Genomic DNA, 18,827 nt, shown 5'->3' on the forward strand with positions numbered 1-18,827 from the left:
AGTGGTTGGGACAGACAAGCAGGGTGGGTACAAGCACCAAGCATCCACCACCTGGCAGCCTGGGCTGAGCCCCCGGGGGCCTGGGGATAGGAGGCTGGCTCTGGTGGATGGAGCATGAGCTGGTGCAGAGGGACATGGGCTTTTCAGGTGTGAAATGGAAACCAGGTTGTCTCAAAGGCTTGTGAGACTTCACTCAGCTGCCAAACCAGGCTGCCAGTCAGGAATATTCCTCTCCCTCGCAGGAAGGACTCTCTCCTGGTCTCAGGTTCAGCTGGAAGCATTTCATGGAATCACAGAATCAGAGAATGGATTGGAAGGACCCTCCAGTCCAACCCCCTGCCAAAGCAGGGTCACCCAAGGCAGGTCACACAGGAACACGTCCAGGTGGCTTTGGAATCCTTCCAGAGGAGACTCCACAACCTCTCTGGGCAGCCTGCCCCAGGGCTCCAGCACCCTCACAGTGAAGTTTATTCTCCTGTTGAGGTGGAGCTTCCTGTGCTGCAGAGCACCAAGCTGTCTGCCTGGCCCTGCTCAGCAGCTTGGACCACCTGCCCACCCCGTGGAGTGAGGACACCTTCCAGGTCTTTTGGTGCCCTTTAACCAGAGCAAAGCAGCAGCAATGCTCACTGCTCCATGACTTTGGCAGGAGAGCTGCTCATCTCTTCTTCCCTGCCCTCTGGTAGGCAGCATGGGCTGGCACTGCTCACCCCCAGCTGTAAAACCTCAGCATGCAGCCTGACTCCTTTACTCCACTCGTGCAGAGCTGCTGCACAGCCTTTCCCCCTGCTACCAGACCCAGAACGCACGGGGGGAAAGCCTCTCTTAACGCTGTGGTGATCTTTAAACCAGGGGAAGTATCATCTTGCTGGGGGTGTAGCTTGCTTTGAGTGGTTCAGTTCCCTTGCTGCAGCCTCTGCTGCACATCTCCATCCAGCTGAGAGGAGAATCATCATCGTGTGTGCAAGAGCAGCCAGGGCTCCCTGCCTGGCAGCCCTCGGACCCCTGTGCCTGCTGCATGCTCAGCCACGAGCTCCAGGATGCTGCACCTCAAAGTCCAGTTTCTGGATGACTCCCAGAAGATCTTTGTGGTGGATGTAAGTGGGTTTCATGTTCTTGCTGGGTTTGAGGGGATAATTGCTGAAGTGGTGGATGCTGTGGATAATGGTTTGCAGGCTCTGCTGCTCGGGAGGGCTGCCTGGCCTCCGCTACCTGCCGGGTTTAGGCTTTAAGCAAACAAACAAACCCCACAGAGCCACAGCAAAACTAAACCTCGAGTCCCTAACAAGAGGTTAGAGCACTGGTAGCTAAGTGTCTTCCAGCACCAACACACTGCTGCTCTCCCCTCTTACTGGCATCATTTCTGGAGATGCTTGTCTGGGGGCATCTTTTGGAAGCCTGCTAACAGGGTGGGATGCTCTTGACAAGTGTTGAGTTCTGTTCTCCTTTCTCTGGCTGTCAGTATAAGCATTGAACAGGCAAGACAAAATCTGGGGACAGGCTTAGAACTGGATCTTTAACCAGATCACCAAACATCTGCATGCATCTCCAGCTGGGCATTCAGCTGAGGAAGAACAGCAGCTCCTGCGAAGAGCTGAGGAGAAAAGCCCCTCCCTGGCTCTTGTTTTCTGCATCCTCTCATCAATAACTCACACTTGATAACTGCTGAATGCTGGCTGCTGAAACAGAGGTTTTAAATGCAAAGAGCTCTACCTGTGGTGTGGGATGTAGAGATGCATGTGGGCTGCTGGAACAGCAACTGTGTGTTGGGAGCACCTCTGTAGAGCTGTGACCGAGTGTTTCCTGCAGAGTACAGTCTGACCATCACAGCAGCCAACTGATTTGAGTAATGCAATGGATCCATTCTAGCACTTGTCTGCACCTGCTCTGGGACCAGAGAGTTTCCTATGGTTTGGTTTTTTGCAGGCTCTGTCAGGTTGCTCAGCCCTGGTCTCCCAGCACAGCCTGAGAGCTGCTCAGTCTCAGGCGTTCTGCTCAGCCTCCCTTCGGCTCAGCAGCAGTTTCAGAGAGGAGAGCTGCAAAGCAATTCCATCCCTTGGCACAGGAGGGAACTTGTGTGGTTTGCTTTAATTAATGTACCCAGGACTTCGAGAGTCAGCTCAAGAATGAGACATGTCATTCCAAAATGCCTTTGTCTGTCTTTCTGATTAGCTCAGGCTACAGGGAGAGACAATTTGAGAGCTGCTGCTGGTACAGTGTTGCTGCTCTCTCCTCTTCCCTTCCCATCCCTGCTTTCTTATTTGCCCTAAACACTTCCAGCACTATGGCTCTGACAAAGAGCTTCCATTAGAGGAACTCCTGGGCATCTCCTTTCTGAGCAGTATTGGAAACCCCTTTCAGGCATTTAGTGCATTTGCTGCAGCAAGGGTAGGATAAATGAGTCACTGAATTAGTGACTTCTCCAGCATAAAAGGACTGCTCTGGGCTAAGTTTTGAGTGGATATTTCAAGTCTGTCCTCCTGAACCTCTCCTGGCTCTGGAAAGCTCTTTTGAATGGGCAGAGCTTAAGTATAATGGGAGGGGAAAGGGCAAGAGAGGGAGAAGGCAGCAGGCCTGATTCACCCTCTGCCTGCACTTGGCACACACTGTGGCAAGGTCTCATGTCCAGCCTGAGTCCCTCTCCTAGTGTTGGCTGTGGACCTGGGAAGGTTTTTGCCTCCATCCTCATCCTCGCCAACAGCTGGGACCTGGCACCCTCCCCACAGCCACTGAGCTCCCAGGATTTCCTTTGGCTGGTACCCAGGACGGCACTCACAAGCCAAGTCTGAGCCCCCAGGGTGAGGGGAGCTTGGCACATCTTTGAATGTCCCCTGCTGAGCCCTCCCAGCTGGACACCCCCAGGGTTAAGCCAGGGCATGGAGGGGACCTTTGTCACTGTGAGAGTACTGACCCTGGAGCAGGCTGCCCAGAGGGGTGGTGGGGTCTCCTTCTCTGAAGATTTCCAAACCTACCAGGCTCTGCTGGGTGCTGCCCAATGCCAGCACAAGGGGCAGTGGGGGAGGTTGAGGGATAGGAAATTCCATGGACACAGGAGGAAACATTTTGTCCCTGTGAGGGTGCCAGAGCCCTGGAGCAGGCTGCCCAGGGGGGCTGTGGAGTCTCCTTCTGTGGAGATCTTCCAGCCCCACCTGGCTGTGTTCTGTGTGAGCTGCCCTGGGTGACCCTGCCCTGGCAGGGGCTTGGACTGGATGATCTCTGGAGGTCCAACCCCTGATGTTCAGTGAAACAACTTTGTTGAGAAGCTGCCAGCCACCCCAGTGAGCCCTGTGCCTTGCACCAGGAGGGCACCAGGATGCTGTGCCTGAGCACAGTCACAGGTCAGCCTTTAATGGGTTTCTTGCACTGTGAGGAGATTCCTTGCCCCCACCCTGCCTACCCTGCATACCTCTCACCAGCAAAGTCACTGCTCTGCTCTGCTCTCTGAAAGGCTTCATGTAAAGCAGCCCTGAGCCTGAGCAGCCTCAGGAGCCATCCCCCAGCAGCACAAGGGTGAACCACTCTGCAGCCCAGGCAGACAAAGCCTGGACAAAGTCTCTGCTACTGCAATTTGCTGCAGGGCCAGAGTCAGTGGGAAGGAAACAGAAAAGAAAGAAAGAAAAGGCAAAGCAAACAAGGCCAGAAAAATGAATTGCTGCAGGGCAAAACCTCCTGTGGTCTGGGGTCCCCTATGGAGAGCAGGGATGTGGGGATCCATGGAGAGGAGACGTGCACAGCTGCCGGCACGCAAGCTGGTGCCCGAGGGCACAGGGGGCATGAAGGTTGGTGGCTCTGGGGTCCTGTCCTCGTCCCTGGAGGTGTTTCAAGGCTGCAGAGATGTGGTGCTGAGGGCCATGGGTTAGCTCCAGCCTAGGCAGAGTCAGGTGATGGTTGGGCTGGATGATCTGCAAGGGCTTTACCAGCCAACACGACTCCATGATTCTGTGGCACCGTATGGCAGCTGTGGCTGTGCAGAAGACACCGACTGAGGGGCATGGATTGAGAACTGGTTGAAGGGAAGAAGTCAGAGAGTTGTGGTCAATGGGACAGAGTCTAGTGGAGTCCCTCAGGGGTTGTGCTGCCATTCACCCTGACCTGGAGAGGCTGAGAGCTGGGCAGGGAGCAATGGAATGAAATTAAATAGGCTGGGGACTGAGCTGCTGGAGAGCAGTGAAGGGGGAAAGGACCTGGGGGTCCTGGTGGATGGGAGGTTGACCATGAGCCAGCAATGAGCTCTGGTGGCCAAGAAGGCCAAGGGCAGCCTGGGGTGGATCAGAAGGGCTGAGGTCAGTAGGTCAGAGAGGTTCTCCTCCCCCTCTGCTCTGCCCTGCTGAGGCCACAGCTGGAATCTTGTGTCCAGTTCTGGGCCCCTCAGGTCAGGAAGGAGCTCAGGGAACTGCTGGAGAGAGTCCAGCACAGAGCCACAAAGATGCTGAAGGCAGTGCAACATCTTCCTCAGGAGGAGAGCCTGAGGGAGCTGAGGGCTCTGGAGCTTGGAGAGGAGGAGCCTGAGAGGTGAGCTCCTTGCTGTTGCTAAAGCTGTGCAGGGGGAGTGCCCAGAGGCTGGAGCCAGGCTCTGCTGGGTGCTGCCCAATGCCAGCACAAGGGGCAGTGGGGGAAGCTGAGGCAGAGGAAGTGCCATGGACACAGGAGGAAACATTTTGTCCCTGTGAGGGTGCCAGAGCCCTGGAGCAGGCTGCCCAGGGAGGCTGTGGAGTCTCCTTCTGTGGAGATCTTCCAAGCCCACCTGGCTGTGTTCTGTGTGAGCTGCCCTGGGTGACCCTGCCCTGGCAGGGGCTTGGGCTGGGTGATCTCTGGAGGTCCCTCCCAGCTCTGAACATTCTGTGACTCTGTGACCTACTCCAGCATCAGCCCTGGTACCCCTTTTATCAGCTCATGCAAAGCAGCCCAGGAATGATGAGAGGTTAGTGCCAGAGAGAGCTGGAGCAGAGGAGCCAGCTCAGAGAGCTGCCAAATTGCAGCCTGTGGAGTGCTGGAGGTGGGGGCAGGCTGCAGCTCCCTGTGCCAGGGATGGGAGGGAGCCTGCCTGCCGCTGCTTCTGCACACTAATAACCACCTTGCACAGCTCCTCCTGGGGTGGAATTGCTGGCTCTGTGCTGAAAGGCTGCTGAGAAGTGATAGAGTAATAGCAGCCTTGGCTCTGCAGCACTCCTGCTTCTCCTGGAAATCACCAGCTCCCAAGGGTGATTAAAGCTATTACAGATGGGGACTTCCAAGCCAGAACTGCCTAGCATGAAAGGCTTTGGCCTTTGTCAGGCAGCCAGGAGAGACAAGCATTGCTTACTGGCTTGTTACCCACCACATGTCTGCTGGGAACAACCTGCTCTGCTCCCAGCCCAGCACTGCCCAGGGCAGGCACTGAGGGAAGAGGGCAAGCCCCATTCCCAGTAAAACCTGCTGGCTGGGAAGAAACAGCCCTGGGGTGCAGAGGATGGGCTGAAAGCAGAGGCTTTCTTCTTGCAGAGTGGTGCTTGTGGGTGTCCCATCCTGGGGCTGTGTCACCATGTGTGACACAAGGTAGAACTGCCACCAGAGGTATTCCCTCAGCTGCTGCTGCTGGGTTATATGTCCCCAGGAGCCCTTGCAGATCTCATGCTGAACTGTAAGCCTTCATGACTGTTATCTCCAGCTACTCTTCCTCCTTCCCTTCCCACACTCCAAACCCATCTTTAAAGGCTGAGAATTCACCAATGTCTGAAGATGGTTCCTGGCTCAGGGCCTCGACCTGCAGTGCTGCAAGCACCAGGGGACAGCAGCAGGCAAGAGAAGCGTGGTTGTGCTGGAGGGGCAGAGAGTGAGGCAGGAGCATGGCCTGTGGGACTGGGCAGCCCTCATCTGGCCCTAAATGTGCCTTTGGTGATGTGGCAGCACCAGGTTAGCAACCCCAGGCAGAAAGCTTCGTGGTGAGAGTGGTAGGAAGAAGAGACTGTGCTGGCTCCTCCTCCCCACGCTGGACATGGCTTGGCTGCAAGGAGGGCAGGAAAGCAAGAGGCAGAGAGCAACGTGAGTGCCGCAGGGGACGAGCACACCCATCCCTGAAGGACACAGGCAGCACTCCAGGTCCAATGGCGCAGCACAGCCACCTTCCTGCAGTGCTCCCTGCAGCACTCAGGACTGTGGCTCACAGGGGAGCAACTGCCTGTGGGATTTGCTGTGGTCTTTCCCCACCAGCTCAGATGTCACAGAGTCACAGAATGTTCAGGGCTGGCAGGGACCTCCAGAGATCACCCAGCCCAAGCCCCTGCCAGGGCAGGGTCACCCAGGGCAGCTCACACAGAACACAGCCAGGTGGGCTTGGAAGATCTCCACAGAAGGAGACTCCACAGCCCCCCTGGGCAGCCTGCTCCAGGGCTCTGGCACCCTCACAGGGACAAAATGTTTCCTCCTGTGTCCATGGCACTTCCTCTGCCTCAGCTTCCACCACTGCCCCTTGTGCTGGCATTGGGCAGCACCCAGCAGAGCCTGGCTCCAGCCTCTGGGCACTGCCCCTGCACAGCTTTAGCAACAGCAAGGAGCTCACCTCTCAGGCTCCTCCTCTCCAAGCTCCGGAGCCCTCAGCTCCCTCAGGCTCTCCTCCTGAGGAAGATGTTGCACTGCCTTCAGCATCTTTGTGGCTCTGTGCTGGACTCTCTCCAGCAGTTCCCTGAGCTCCTTCCTGACCTGAGGGGCCCAGAGCTGGACACAAGATTCCAGCTGTGGCCTCAGCAGGGCAGAGCAGAGGGGGAGGAGAACCTCTCTGACCTACTGACCACAGCCCTTCTGATCCACCCCAGGCTGCCCTTGGCTTCTTGGCCACCAGAGCTCATTGCTGGCTCATGGTCAACCTCCCATCCACCAGGATCCCCAGGTCCTTTCCCCCTTCACTGCCCTCCTTCATCAGGCTCATTCTTGGTGCTTCCTGGAGCAGCTGGGTGCCTCTTGGGTTGTTCCCCAGCAGTGTCACACAGCACAGCAACAAGTCAGGCAAAACACCCTCTGAGTGTTTCTGTTTACTGGGAAGCCTGGGCTCCCTTATCAACATGTAGTGCCACTTCATTAACCTTGCTTAGAAAGCACAGGGCTGGCCCAAGGCCCAAGGGCCAGGATCTCCACAGTGCTCTGCTGCTGTTGATGACCATGAACTGCAAAAGCTGCGTGTGCCTACCCCTGTCAGGGCACACAGGCCTGCTGTGCCAGTCTGGGGGGTGCTCTCCATTGCTCCTCATCAAACACATTTGTCACAGGCAGATGGTTATCCTGGGATTGAGCTGCCTGGACAGTCCTGGCTGCAAAAGCTGAACCAAAAGCAAGATAAGCCTTGCCTTGCCTTGCCTTGTCTTGCCTTGCCTTGCCTTGCCTTGCCTTGCCTTGCCTTGCCTTCCCTTCCCCTCCCATCCCTTCCCTTCCCTTCCCTTCCTTTGCCTTCCAAGAGCACACAGTGTGCAGCTGGCCTGTCCCAGATGCCAAACCCAGCAGCATTTATTGAGTAAGGTTTGGGAAATCAGAAGCCAGGAAAATCCTTGGAGTGCAGGCAGGGAGTGAAAACCTCTCTGAAACTGCTGTCACCGCTGCTGCCAGCAGCTCCTAACCTGCTGCCTCTCTGTTGTCTTTGTCTGGCAGCAAAAATCCTGCGGGAAAGGGCTGTTCAGCCTCACCTGCAGCCACCTCAACCTTGTGGAGAAGGAATACTTTGGGCTGGAGTTTCGCAGCCAGGCTGGGAACCAGGTGAGTGCTGCACCCTGCTGCCGCCCGCGCTGCCTGGGGCGTCCTGGCACCTCCCTGAAATACCAGCTGGAAAATGGCAGCAGAGAGCTTGGTCCCGATGCCAAAACCCCTTGAGAAGGGGAGTTAGCTATAAAGGGAGCCAGGAGCTGGCTGGCATTTGTGCAGGACCCTTGCTGCAGCAGCTGAGCTGCCCCACGTTTGTGTGCTGCCTGCCAGCACCGCACTGCTGCGGCTGCTTTCCCACTCCCCTGCCTGTTCTGCCCTTCATTTACCCAGCTCTCAATTACCTTATTTCAGGTCTGGTTGGAACCACTCAAACCCATAACAAAGCAAGTCAAAAGTAAGTATTTTGAGAGTAAGATTCTTCTAAAGCACTGCCAGTGGCAGGCCAGGGCAGGCTCACTTCTGCTTGGGGTCAGGGCTCTGCCTGGGGACAGGGCTCTGCTTTCCAGCGTGCAGCTGAGCTGATTTGATAGCAGGGCAGGACTGGTGGCAAAGACACAGCAGAAAAGCTGCTGCCTTGGCAGCCTGCTCCCTGCCCCAGCTTAGGCTGAGCTGGTGACAACCTGGCAGCCTGGCAGAGGAGCTGCCTGCATGTGTGTGAGCATTGCTCTGCTGGCAGAGTGGCAGGCATCGCTCCTGCCTGCCCTCCTGTCCCCTCTGCAGCTCAGATGCCTGCCTGAAGTGGGGGTTAGATAAGAAGGGGTTATCCCTAAACTGGGGTGAGCCATAAAGCTGGGTTAGCTGTGGAGTGGGGACATCCATGAAGGGAGGTTATCTCTGCAGTGGGGTTAGCTGTGAAGAGAGTTAGCCATGAAGTGGAGTTAGCTGTGGAGGGAGGTTAGCCATGAAGGGAGGTTAGCCACGAAGGGAGGTTAGCCATGAAGGGAGGTTAGCCATGCAGTGGGGTTAGCTATGGAGGGAGGTTAGCCATGAAGTGGAGTTAGCCCTAAAGTGGAGTTAGCCATGAAGGGGGGTTAGCCATGAAGGGTTAGCTGAAGGCTGGGGCTAGCCCTGTACCTTGCAGGCTCTGCCACTCCTCCAGCCCTAGCCCCCCCAGCCTCCCCATGCCACTGCATGGAGATGCTGCCTGACCTGAATTCAGGCTCAGCACCTCCTGCCATGCCCACACCCAACATGAACATGGTGCCTCCTTCAGCTGACGCCTGCTTCCCCCCTGCAGTGAACCAAACAATAATTTCCCCAAAGCTAGGGTGATGAGGAGGTGGTCGAGGACATGAGACCCCAGTATTTGCCAGGGGCTGCAGGGCAGGAGGCTGCAAGGCAGTGTCTGCAGGAGTTTCCTTGTCCAGGAAAAGTCTTTCTGGGTGCAGCAGAAACAGGATTATTTCAGGCACTGATTTTCTTCCCCATCTTCCTTCTGACCTGAGCCTCCAGGAGCACCTGAAGATGTGGTGCTGAGGGCCTGCTTGGACTGGGTGACCTTAAAGGGCTTTCCCAACCAAAGAGATTCTATGATCCCACAACGTGCCAGAGCCTCTGAAACTGCCTCCCTCCACACTCCTTGGCTTGGCCTTTGCTGCTTGCCCTCACTCCTCCTACCATAAAGCTTTCCCCAGCCAGCCTCCTGTGGGGCTGCTGCATCCCAAGTGCTTGGAGGGCAAAATGAAGCTACAGCCATGCGCTGGGGCCATGCCCCTGGCAGCGCTCCGTGCAGGCCCTGCTCCTGGCCCTTTGCAGCTCTCTGGGACATGTGCTCTCAGTGTGGTTTTGGTGTCACTGGGAACACCGGTGGGGGGCTGGACAGGCTGGTTTGTGGGGGCAGGCTGGGCTCCCTGAGGTTCAGGGCTTCCAGGCCTGATTTTTAAGGGTGAGTCACTCCATGAGGGGACAGCAATGTGTGAAGAGTTGTGAATGTTCTGACAGCCATGGCAAAGCAAACTCATGCAGGTGTTGTGTTTTAAGATCCTAAGGAGGTTCTTTTCAAATTTATGGTGAAATTTTTCCCAGTGGACCCCGGGCACCTGAGAGAAGAGCTGACCAGGTACAGTCCTTGTTCTGTTGCCTTCTTACCACCCAGCCCTGTATTTTGGCAGCTGTGAAGGATGGATTGAATTCCTCATCTTCACCCACCTGCACCTGCCTGTGAGCTGGGATTATCCCAGGCACTGAAAGAGCTCTGTGCTTTACAGAACCAGTCCAGAGAGTGTCTCTTCCTGATCCTCTGTTGCTAAACAAATCCACTGGAAGGATTAGCTGCCTTGGGGGCTGCACTTTGGTCCCTGACAAACACTTCAGGGGCTGAGCACCAAGCCTGGCTTTGCTCAGTCTAGCTCCTGCCTCAAGCTGCCTTCTGAAAGGACTTTAGTTTTCATTCTTAAGAATTACTTTGTTAGCTCCTACACTTCACAGCAAAGTTTGTGTCCGGGGATGGAGACTAACACTAAGACAGTGCTTCTGCACAACCTTAGCCCCAAGAGGCGCAAACACCCTCCAGAGCACAGAGGAATGTTAACTCTCAAACCTCCCAGTGGGGGTTTCAGTGGCAGGGACATCCCGGTGGTGGGGGTGTGCAGCCGCAGCCTTCTGCAGGGGCTGTGCCCTCCTCCTCCGTCCCCGCGGACCTGCGTCCTTTGGGCTGGAACCTGTGCCGAGGGCAGGGAGAGGTGCGGGGACAGCCTGCACGGAGCCCTCACCGCTCAGCCCAGCCCCTGGCTCCCTGCTGAGCCCTCATCCCCCCCGCCAGGGCATGCTCCTGTCCCCCTCCGCAGGTACCTCTTCACCCTCCAGATCAAGAAGGACCTAGCACTGGGGCGGCTGCCCTGCAGCGACAAGAGCGCGGCGCTGCTCGTCTCCCTCCTGCTGCAGTGTAAGGGCAGGGCAGCGCCTGCAAGGCTGCTGCCTCCTCCTGCGGGACCGCTGGGGGCAGCGGGGCTCTGGCTGCATTGCCAGGGGTCCCCCCCGAGGCAGACACCCCTCACAGCCTCACCCATGCCCTCCTCATGTCTTCCCCCGCAGCCGAGCTGGGTGACTTCCACGAGGAGACAGACCAGCAGCACCTGGAGACGCACAGGTACCTGCCCAACCAGGAGTATCTGGACAACAAAATCCTGCACTACCACCGCAGGCACGGGTAAGGGCTGCCCCCGGCCACAGATGCCACCCACGGCACCTGCTGGCTGCCTGCCGGAGGAGCTGACCCCATTAGCAGGCAGGGCTGGCAGGGGGGGCGATGCCAGTGTGGGCAATCCCAGCATGACATTTTTGCAGCCCATTTCAGTAGATCCCTTCTCACTCTTGTTGCTGGAGCAGGTCCAGAGAAAGGCAACCAAGCTGGGAAGGGTCTGGAGAACAGGGCTGGGGAGGAGCAGCTGAGGGAGCTGGGGGTGTTCAGTGTGGAGAAGAGGAGGCTGAGGGAGACCTCATTGCTCCCCAGGCTCCCTGAGAGGAGGCAGCAGTGAGCTGGGGGCTGGGCTCTGCTGCCTACTCTCAGGTGATAGAAGGAGAGGCAATGGCCTGAAACTGTGCCAGGGGAGGGTTAGGTTGGAGAGGAGGAAAAATGTCTTTGGTGCCAGAGTGGTCAGGGCCTGGCAGAGGCTGCCCAGGGAGGTGGTGGAGTCCCCATGCCTGGAGGTGTTCCAGACCCCTGTGGCCATGGCACCTGGGGCCATGGCTTGGTGGCCATGGTGGGGCTGGGCTGCTGGCCGGCCATCAACGACTGGATGACGTTTCCAGCCCTAATGATTCTCTGCTTCTCTGCTGAGTCCCAACACGCCTGTGCCTGCAGGGGGAAGACGCCTGCCGAGTCGGACGTGCAGCTGCTGGACGTGGCCAGGAAGCTGGAGATGTATGGGATCCGCCCCCACCCTGCCAGCGATGGAGAGGGCACCCAGATCAACCTGGCTGTCACACACATGGGGGTGCTGGTCCTGAGGGTGAGCACAGGGCTCAGGGCGCCGGCCAGCGCCCAGGCAGGGTGGGGGCAGCACCTTCAGTTGGTGGGGAGGGGGTGGTGGGTTGAAAAATTCCTCCCCCCCTTCCCCAACATTAAATTTGCCAGACCAGCTTAGCTGGAAGCAAATGAAAGCTGTAGTTACAAGTGAAGAAACTAGGGGTGGGGAGATTGAGATTGGCTGTGAGGAAGAAGTTGTTGCCCATGAGGGTGGTGAGAGCCTGGCACAGGTTGCCCAGGGAGGTGGTGGAAGCCTCCTGCCTGGAGGTGTTTGCAGCCAGGCTGGAGGTGGCTGTGAGCAACCTGCTGTGGTGTGAGGTGTCCCTGCCCATGGCAGGGGGTTGGGGCTGGCTGAGCCTTGGGGCCCCTTCCATCCCTGACAATTCCATGACCTACAATGAAATGCAATGAGTACACATGCAGTGGTTACAATATTTACAGGTATTTACAATCGATGAGCAGCACAAGGACCCCCCTGGGCAAAGACCAGGGGAGCTGCTCCTAGCTTCTCCCTCCCAGCCTCCCTCTTACCGCCCTGTACACAAAGGCACAAGAGAAAGGGGCAGAGAGACATTAGAACTCAGCCCAAACAATGCAGCCGCGGTCAGGCAGAAGCCAGTTGGTATGTCTCAGAAGGAAGAAGGCAAGAAGAGAGAGACACTGTTTTGTGCAACTAGTTGAAGTCCTTTGTGTCTCCCGATGGCTTTGTTCGGACGGATCGTCGCTGTCCTTCGCAAACCCAGCAGTGATTCATTTACATTCTGCTGCTTTCTGTTCAGGATCTGTGAAAATATTTCAAAGGCATAGCCTGAGACTACCACAGGAGGGACACCAAACCCTCCCACACCCTCCAGGAGGGAGCGTGCCCTGGCAGCCCCCGGGGGTGGCGGTGATGCGCCGAGGCGCTGGCGGGAGGCTCGCCCCGGGGCTTCCAGCCGCGCCGGCTGCCTGCTGCCGGAGCTGCCGCGGCTCTGCCGGCTCTTGTCACAGCGACGGTGGCTGCGTAAGCACCGCGGGGGACAGGGCAGGCTCACATGTGTCCCCTCTATAATCTCCCAGTGCAAATAGCCACCTCCTGCCTGGGTAATTACCCAAGGCTGCAATCACCGCGGGGCTGCAGAGTAAACAGAGACTTGTCAGAGCCGGCATGAAGCAGCGCTTGCCTCCCACACCACCTCGTTTCCACCTGGGAACGTCGTACCAGAGCAGACAAGGAGACAAAAAAGGAATCCTAACCGTGGTGCTGCTGCTCCTAATGAGCACTGCCAGCCCCAGCTGTTTGTTCAGAGGCTTAAACACTCCTCAGGCAGCATTAGAGCATCTGTGATCCCACTCAAATATGGTCTTGCTCAGAAAGCTGAATGGGTCTCGGGGCCACAACTGTACCTGGTCCTGCTGGGACATCAGTGCTGTGTGGCTGTGGCTAAATGGATGGACAATGCTCATGAGTGGTAGGGTCCCCTTGCTGCCTGCTCAGGCTGTCACAAGGGGAGCTGAACTCTGCTGCACTTGCCAGCAAAGGAGAGGAGGGTCTTGCTCTCAACAGGGAGCTCATTTTGCATTGATTTGTGTGAGCACAGATGAGACTTCCTGCCTTGACCTCTGTAGGCTTCATCTGGGGCTCCCAGAGTTTATGGATAGCTTCAGTACTTGAGAGCAGCCTTGAGCAGAAGGCCTTGGGGGTGTCAGGTGGTGACAAAGTCCCCAGGAGCCAGCACTGGGCCCTGGCAGCCCAGAGCCAGCTGAGTGCTGAGCTGCAGCCAGAGCAGGGAGAGCAGCAGCACAGGGAGGGGATTCTGCCCCTCTGCTCTGCTCTGCTCAGAGCCCACCTGCAGCACTGCCTCCAGCTCTGGGCCCCCAGCACAAGAAGGACCTGGAGCTGCTGGAGAGGCTCCAGAGGAGGCCACCAAGATGAGCAGAGGCTGCAGAACCTCCCCTGTGGGGCCAGGCTGGGAGAGTTGGGGCTGTGCAGCCTGCAGAAGAGAAGGCTGCAGGGAGAGCTCAGAGCAGCCTGCCAGGACCTGAAGGGCTCCAGGAGAGCTGGGGAGGGACTTGTGACAAGGGCTGGGAGTGCCAGGATGAGGAACAATAGCTTTGAGCTGGGAGAGGAGAGATTGAGCCTGGAGATGAGGAAGAAATAGTTGAGAGTGAGGCTGGGGAGACTCTGGCACAGGCTGCCCAGGGAGGCTGTGGCTGCCTCCTGCCTGGAGGTGTTGAAGGCCAGGCTGGATGAGGCCTTGAGCAGCCTGTGCTGGTGGGAGGGGTCCCTGCCCATGGCAGGGAGCTGGATGAGCTTGAAGGTCCCTTCCAACCCAATCTATGAGTTAAACTCTGAACCTCAGTTCATACTTTTGGATCCCAACCAGCGCCTCCTGTCCTCAGCAGCAGCAAGAACCACATCAACAACTTGTGTCGTTGCCCTGCAAGCCTGGCTTGCCCCATCCTGCTCTAAGTGCTGTGCCCATCCTTTGCAGGGCAATACAAAGATCAACACATTCAACTGGTCCAAGATCCGCAAGCTGAGTTTCAAGAGGAAGCACTTTCTCATCAAGCTCCACCCAAACATCTCTGTGAGTACCAGGCTGCAGGCAGCAGCCAGGCTCAGCGCAGCTGGGCAGAGGGGCAGCCCCCAGGGCCTCTGACCTGGAATAAAAGCCACTTCTGCAGCTCGCAGGTGACTCTCCTTGGGCGTGGTGTGTGCCCCCCCTTCATGTGCCCGGAGGCCAGAGCCACTGCAGCCCAGTGTGGTCCCTCGGGGCTGAGGAGGCGGAGGGCAGAGCCTGGCCCACGCTCCCAGCGCTGGCTCTCTTGTCTCTGGCCACGCAGGCGCTGTGCAAGGACACGCTGGAGTTCACCATGGCGAGCCGGGATGCCTGCAAGGCTTTCTGGAAGACCTGTGTGGAGTACCACGCCTTCTTCAGGCTGTCTGAAGAGCCCAAGTCAAAGCCCAAAGCCCTCCTGTGCAGCAAGGGCTCCAGTTTCCGGTACAGGTAACTCAACACAGGAGGGGAGGAAGGGCTTGGGGATGGCTCCGAGGCTTCTTTCTCTTTTTCTGTCTGGGTGTGAGGGGGCGATGCCCAACGGCTGCTTTTCCTGGAGAGACCACCTCCCTGCTCCTGCCGTGTCCCCTCGCCTCCCCTGGGATGTGGGGATGGGGCAAGGGGATGTTTAGGCTTGATCTTAGAAGTTCTTCACAGCAAGAGAGATTGCCCTTTGGGATGGGCTGCCCAGGAGGCAGTGGGGTGAACATCCCTGGAGGTGTTTAAGCAAAGCCTGCCTGAGGCATTCGGTGCCATGGTCTGGTTGATTAGTTAAGGCTGGCTGGTGGGTCGGACTTGGTGATCTTGGCTGTGAGTCTGTGATTCTGCTCATACCTCTCCCCCCTTGCTGCAGTGGGAGGACACAGAGGCAGCTGCTGGAGCATGGGAGGAAGGCAAAGATGAAGAGTCTGCCCTTTGAGAGGTACCTGGGGGGCATGGAGGGGAAAGGTGCCCGGGTGGGGGCTGGCCGTGCACCCACCTGGGCCCTTGTCCTCGCAGGAAGCACTACGCATCCCGCTACGACGAGAGGCAGTGCCGCTCCTCCCCGGACCTCCTGACCGACGTCTCCAAGCAGGTATTTCCCCTCAGCACCACTCAAAGGGGTTTGGTCTGGGGGTTGGGGGGGGTTTGGCGAGGGGAACGGGTCCTGGTGTTGCAGCCCTTGATGGTGGAGCAGACTGGCGGTCAGAGCAGACTCTCAGCTTTGCAGGCTCACTCTGCTTGGCCCCTCTGCCTGGTTGAGGGTCTGGGCACCCACCCACCCCCCGCCCTCTGCCCCTGCCCAGGTGGAGGAGCTGCGCCTGGCCTACGGCAGCCGGGGCTCCTACCACGCCAACGGGGTGCACGCCTCCGAGCCCACGCTGGACAGCCGGCGCCGCAACTCTGCCCTGGAGGTGACCTTCGCTGCTGAGCTGGAACGCTCCAAGCCCGAACCGGCCCTCGCCTTCCTGCCCCACTCCAAAAGCTCCTCTGCCTTCCCCGTGCTCTATGCTGAGCTGGAGCTGGAGCGGGCATGGGAGCTGGCTGACCCCTTCAGTGCCAGGAACCCCCTCACCTCCTTCCGCCCCCACCACCAGTTCTCCGGCAACAGCAAAAGCACCTCGGTGGGCAACATGCGGGAGGTGAGCGCCCGGCCGCTGGTGTACACGGATGTGCCATGCCCCCAGCCTGCAGCCGCCACGGCCCCGCAGATCCTCTTCTACCTGGACAAGCCCCCGCAGCCCCCGTGCCGTGCGCCGGTGCCCAGCGAGGAGGACGCAGCCGGTGGGTACAGCCCCGTGGCCGCGCAGCCCCTCAGGCGGAGCCCCAGCGGCGCTTGGGCCAGGGAGCTGCACCGAGAGGTGGCTGGCACGGCGGCTGGCACGGCGGCTGGCACGGTGGCTGGCACGGCGGCGGGCACGGCGGCTGGTACAGCGGCAGGCACAAACGTTGCCCCGGCTGGGGAGAGCAGACCGCTGGCTCGCTCCTTCGATTGTGGCCTCCAGGAGCAACCTCCCAAGCGGTCGTGGAGCCAGTCAGACATGAAAGCCATCCGCTTCCCCTACGGCTCCGAGTTCAGGCCCCTGGGCCCTTGCCCGGCGCTGAGCAGCCGCAGGCTTGGCCTCTTTCGGCCGGGGCCGGGGCCGGGGCCGCGGCGCTGCGCCGAGCGCTACGTGGGCAGCAGCACCGAGTCCAGCGACTCGGACTCCGACCTCCTGGCCGCCGACTACTGCTCGCCCTACGGCCACCGGCTGCGCTCGCCCATGACCCGTGTGCGCCTGTCCTCCGGCAGCCTCCAGCTGGACGAGGAAGAGGAGGAGGTGTCCTTTGCCACTGGCGCTGCTGCTCAGGAGAGGACTTCCAGGGGCACCGGCAGGTATTTCACCTAGGTGCCTGACCGTGGCCAGAGGAAGCAAGAGATGGCCAGCACCGGCCTGGGGCCACGGAAGGTGACACTGACATGGAGGGCTGCTTGTGAGGCAGCGGCGGGGCTTGTGCTGTGCGAGTGCTCCGAGCTGTAGAGCAACGGGCAGCGGGCAGAGTACCCATCCCCTGCACCCTGCCGCGAAGCTGGTGCGCCACTGAGGGGGGTCCTGCTCGAGGCAGAGGGGCCAGGGCTCTTCTACAGCCCTGCACAGATCCTGTGTCCTGCCTGAGCCGGTGGCTGCTGGCCAGGCTTGGTGCTGGGCTGCTGGAGTCTCCGCTGCAGGGATGGAGCACGACGAAAAGGGAGCAGCTGCTCTTCCAGCTGCAGGGAAGCACACTGCTGGGTGGGGGCTTTGAGGCCCATCTGGTGAGGAGCAGAACGGTGAGAGGAGGCTGCTCCTGGAGCTGCCCCCCTCGCAGACATGGCTCATGCCCCATGACAGAGCCCATCCCCTGCCTCTCCTCCTTCCAACACTGCAGGGACTGCCTGGCCCCCGAGGATGAGGTTGCTTGTGTGAAGTGACCCTTGTGACGCTTGGAGCCCTGGGGAAAGGGAACTGCTCTGTCTGCTCCCTGCCTTCTTCCCCAGAAAACATCTCTGCAGTGCTTGTGAATCATTTAGCAGCATCCCAGAACAGGCTCTGGCAAGCAGGTCACTGGATCCTGTACAGATCCTCTTTCTTGCACCCATTAGCTGCCATGCTCTGGCAGCACCTCCACAGCCCTGGTACCCCAGTGCCCTGCTTACATTCAGGGCAGCAGGTATGTGCTCTGCCACATCAGGCCCCAGTTAGGCAGCCTGGGGGAAAAAAAGATCTCCTGAGGGGGCAGGGAAATGACAGGCAGCTGGTGCTCACCCTTGGCCTCGGGAAGGCTGCCCTAACCATGGTGCTGCCAAACGTTCTCTGCTGCACCAGCACAAAGTGATTTTTACCAGGCCTGCCTGGAGCTAGAGAGAAGGAGCAGGAGATGGGGTTGGTCACCATCCCTGGGACAGCTGGAGGGGATTCCTGACTTACACATTGCTCCCTCAGGGGGAAAATGTATAAAGATACTTCCTGGGACTACTTTTGCTGCAGGAACTTATTGCCCTGATCCCACACGAAATCCACTCAGAAAACTGGAGGATGGTGACACCTCTGTAAGCTCTCAGGGGGGGGCTTTGTTGCTGCTCCTCAGGAACAACCTCAGAAATACCTGTGCAGATACCTGACTGCAAAGAGAGGGAGAACCCAGTAAACCCACAGCTGAGAAACCACTGCAGGCTGCTGGGATGGATCCCAGCAACCAGGAAACTGGGAGAAAGGCTGAAAACAGGAGAGAAGAGAACCAGAGCTGGGTGATGGCTGCTGCTGCCTCTGTGCATCACTGCCCTCTGCTTCAGAAACTGCACAATAACATTCAGTTGTTAACACCTGAGGTTCAGGTTCCTCTTTCTGCCCTGTGCCATCTGCATCCCTAGCCCTGCAGGCACCCCCAGGCCACCTTCCCCTGTGCCTCCCAGCTGCCAGGGACCTCTCCTTGCTCCGTGGGCTTGTCAGGCTGCTGTGCCTCTCCTACAACAGCTTGCTGGCTTCCTCTGTGCCTGCACTGTCTCAGCAGCTGGAGGGACTCACAGAGACCACAGATCCCAGGATGTTAGGGGGTGGAAGGGACCTCTGGAGAGCTTCCAGTCCAACCTCCTGCCAGAGCAGGAGCAGAGAATCCAGCACAGGTCACACAGGAACACATCCAGACAGGGCTGGGAAGGCTCCAGAGCAGGAGACTCCACAACCTCTCTGGGCAGCCTGCTCCAGGCCTCTGGGACCCTCACAGGGAAGAAGTTCCTCCTCCTGTTGAGCTGGAACCTCCTGTGCTGCAGTTTCCATCCAGGGGGCCCAGGGTGCAACTGAGCAGAGCCTGTCCCTGTCCCTTCCTTCCTGACCCCCAGCCCTCAGGTATTGATAGATATTGATCAGATCCCTCTCAGCCTTCTCCTCTCCAGATTGAACACCCCCAGAGCTCTCAGCCTCTCCTCCCCAGGCACTGCTGCAGTCCCTTGCAGCCTCCCTTGGACTCTCTGCAGCAGATCCCTGTCCCTCCTGAGCTGGGCAGCCCAGAGCTGGATGCAATATTCCAGGGGAGGTCTCAGCAGGGCAGAGCAGAGGGGGAGGAGATCCCTGAACGCTGCTGTGAGCAGCCACCTTCTCCAGGGGTTGCACAAAGGAATAGATCAGATCAGCATGAGGAGATGCTCTAAGGTTTGTTTT

General features: G+C 58.5%; 1 protein-coding gene across 1 annotated transcript; it reads left to right on the forward strand.

Annotated features, from left to right (window-relative positions):
* Positions 1-1,037: 1,037 nt before the first annotated feature.
* LOC137457364 (FERM domain-containing protein 7-like) lies at positions 1,038-16,699 on the forward strand. Its single transcript, XM_068169255.1, has 13 exons — positions 1,038-1,094; positions 7,615-7,719; positions 8,017-8,059; positions 9,646-9,724; positions 10,452-10,549; positions 10,699-10,813; positions 11,468-11,615; positions 14,107-14,202; positions 14,459-14,622; positions 15,026-15,094; positions 15,172-15,247; positions 15,459-16,049; positions 16,119-16,699. The coding sequence occupies exons 1-13, from the start codon at positions 1,038-1,040 to the stop codon at positions 16,539-16,541; spliced, it is 2,064 nt and encodes a 687-aa protein (XP_068025356.1). The 3' UTR covers positions 16,542-16,699.
* Positions 16,700-18,827: the final 2,128 nt, after the last annotated feature.

This window comes from Melanerpes formicivorus, unplaced genomic scaffold (genome assembly GCF_026170545.1).
Source record: "Melanerpes formicivorus ecotype bairdi unplaced genomic scaffold, bMelFor1.0.p_v2 SCAF_174, whole genome shotgun sequence".
Lineage (NCBI taxonomy): Eukaryota > Metazoa > Chordata > Aves > Piciformes > Picidae > Melanerpes > Melanerpes formicivorus.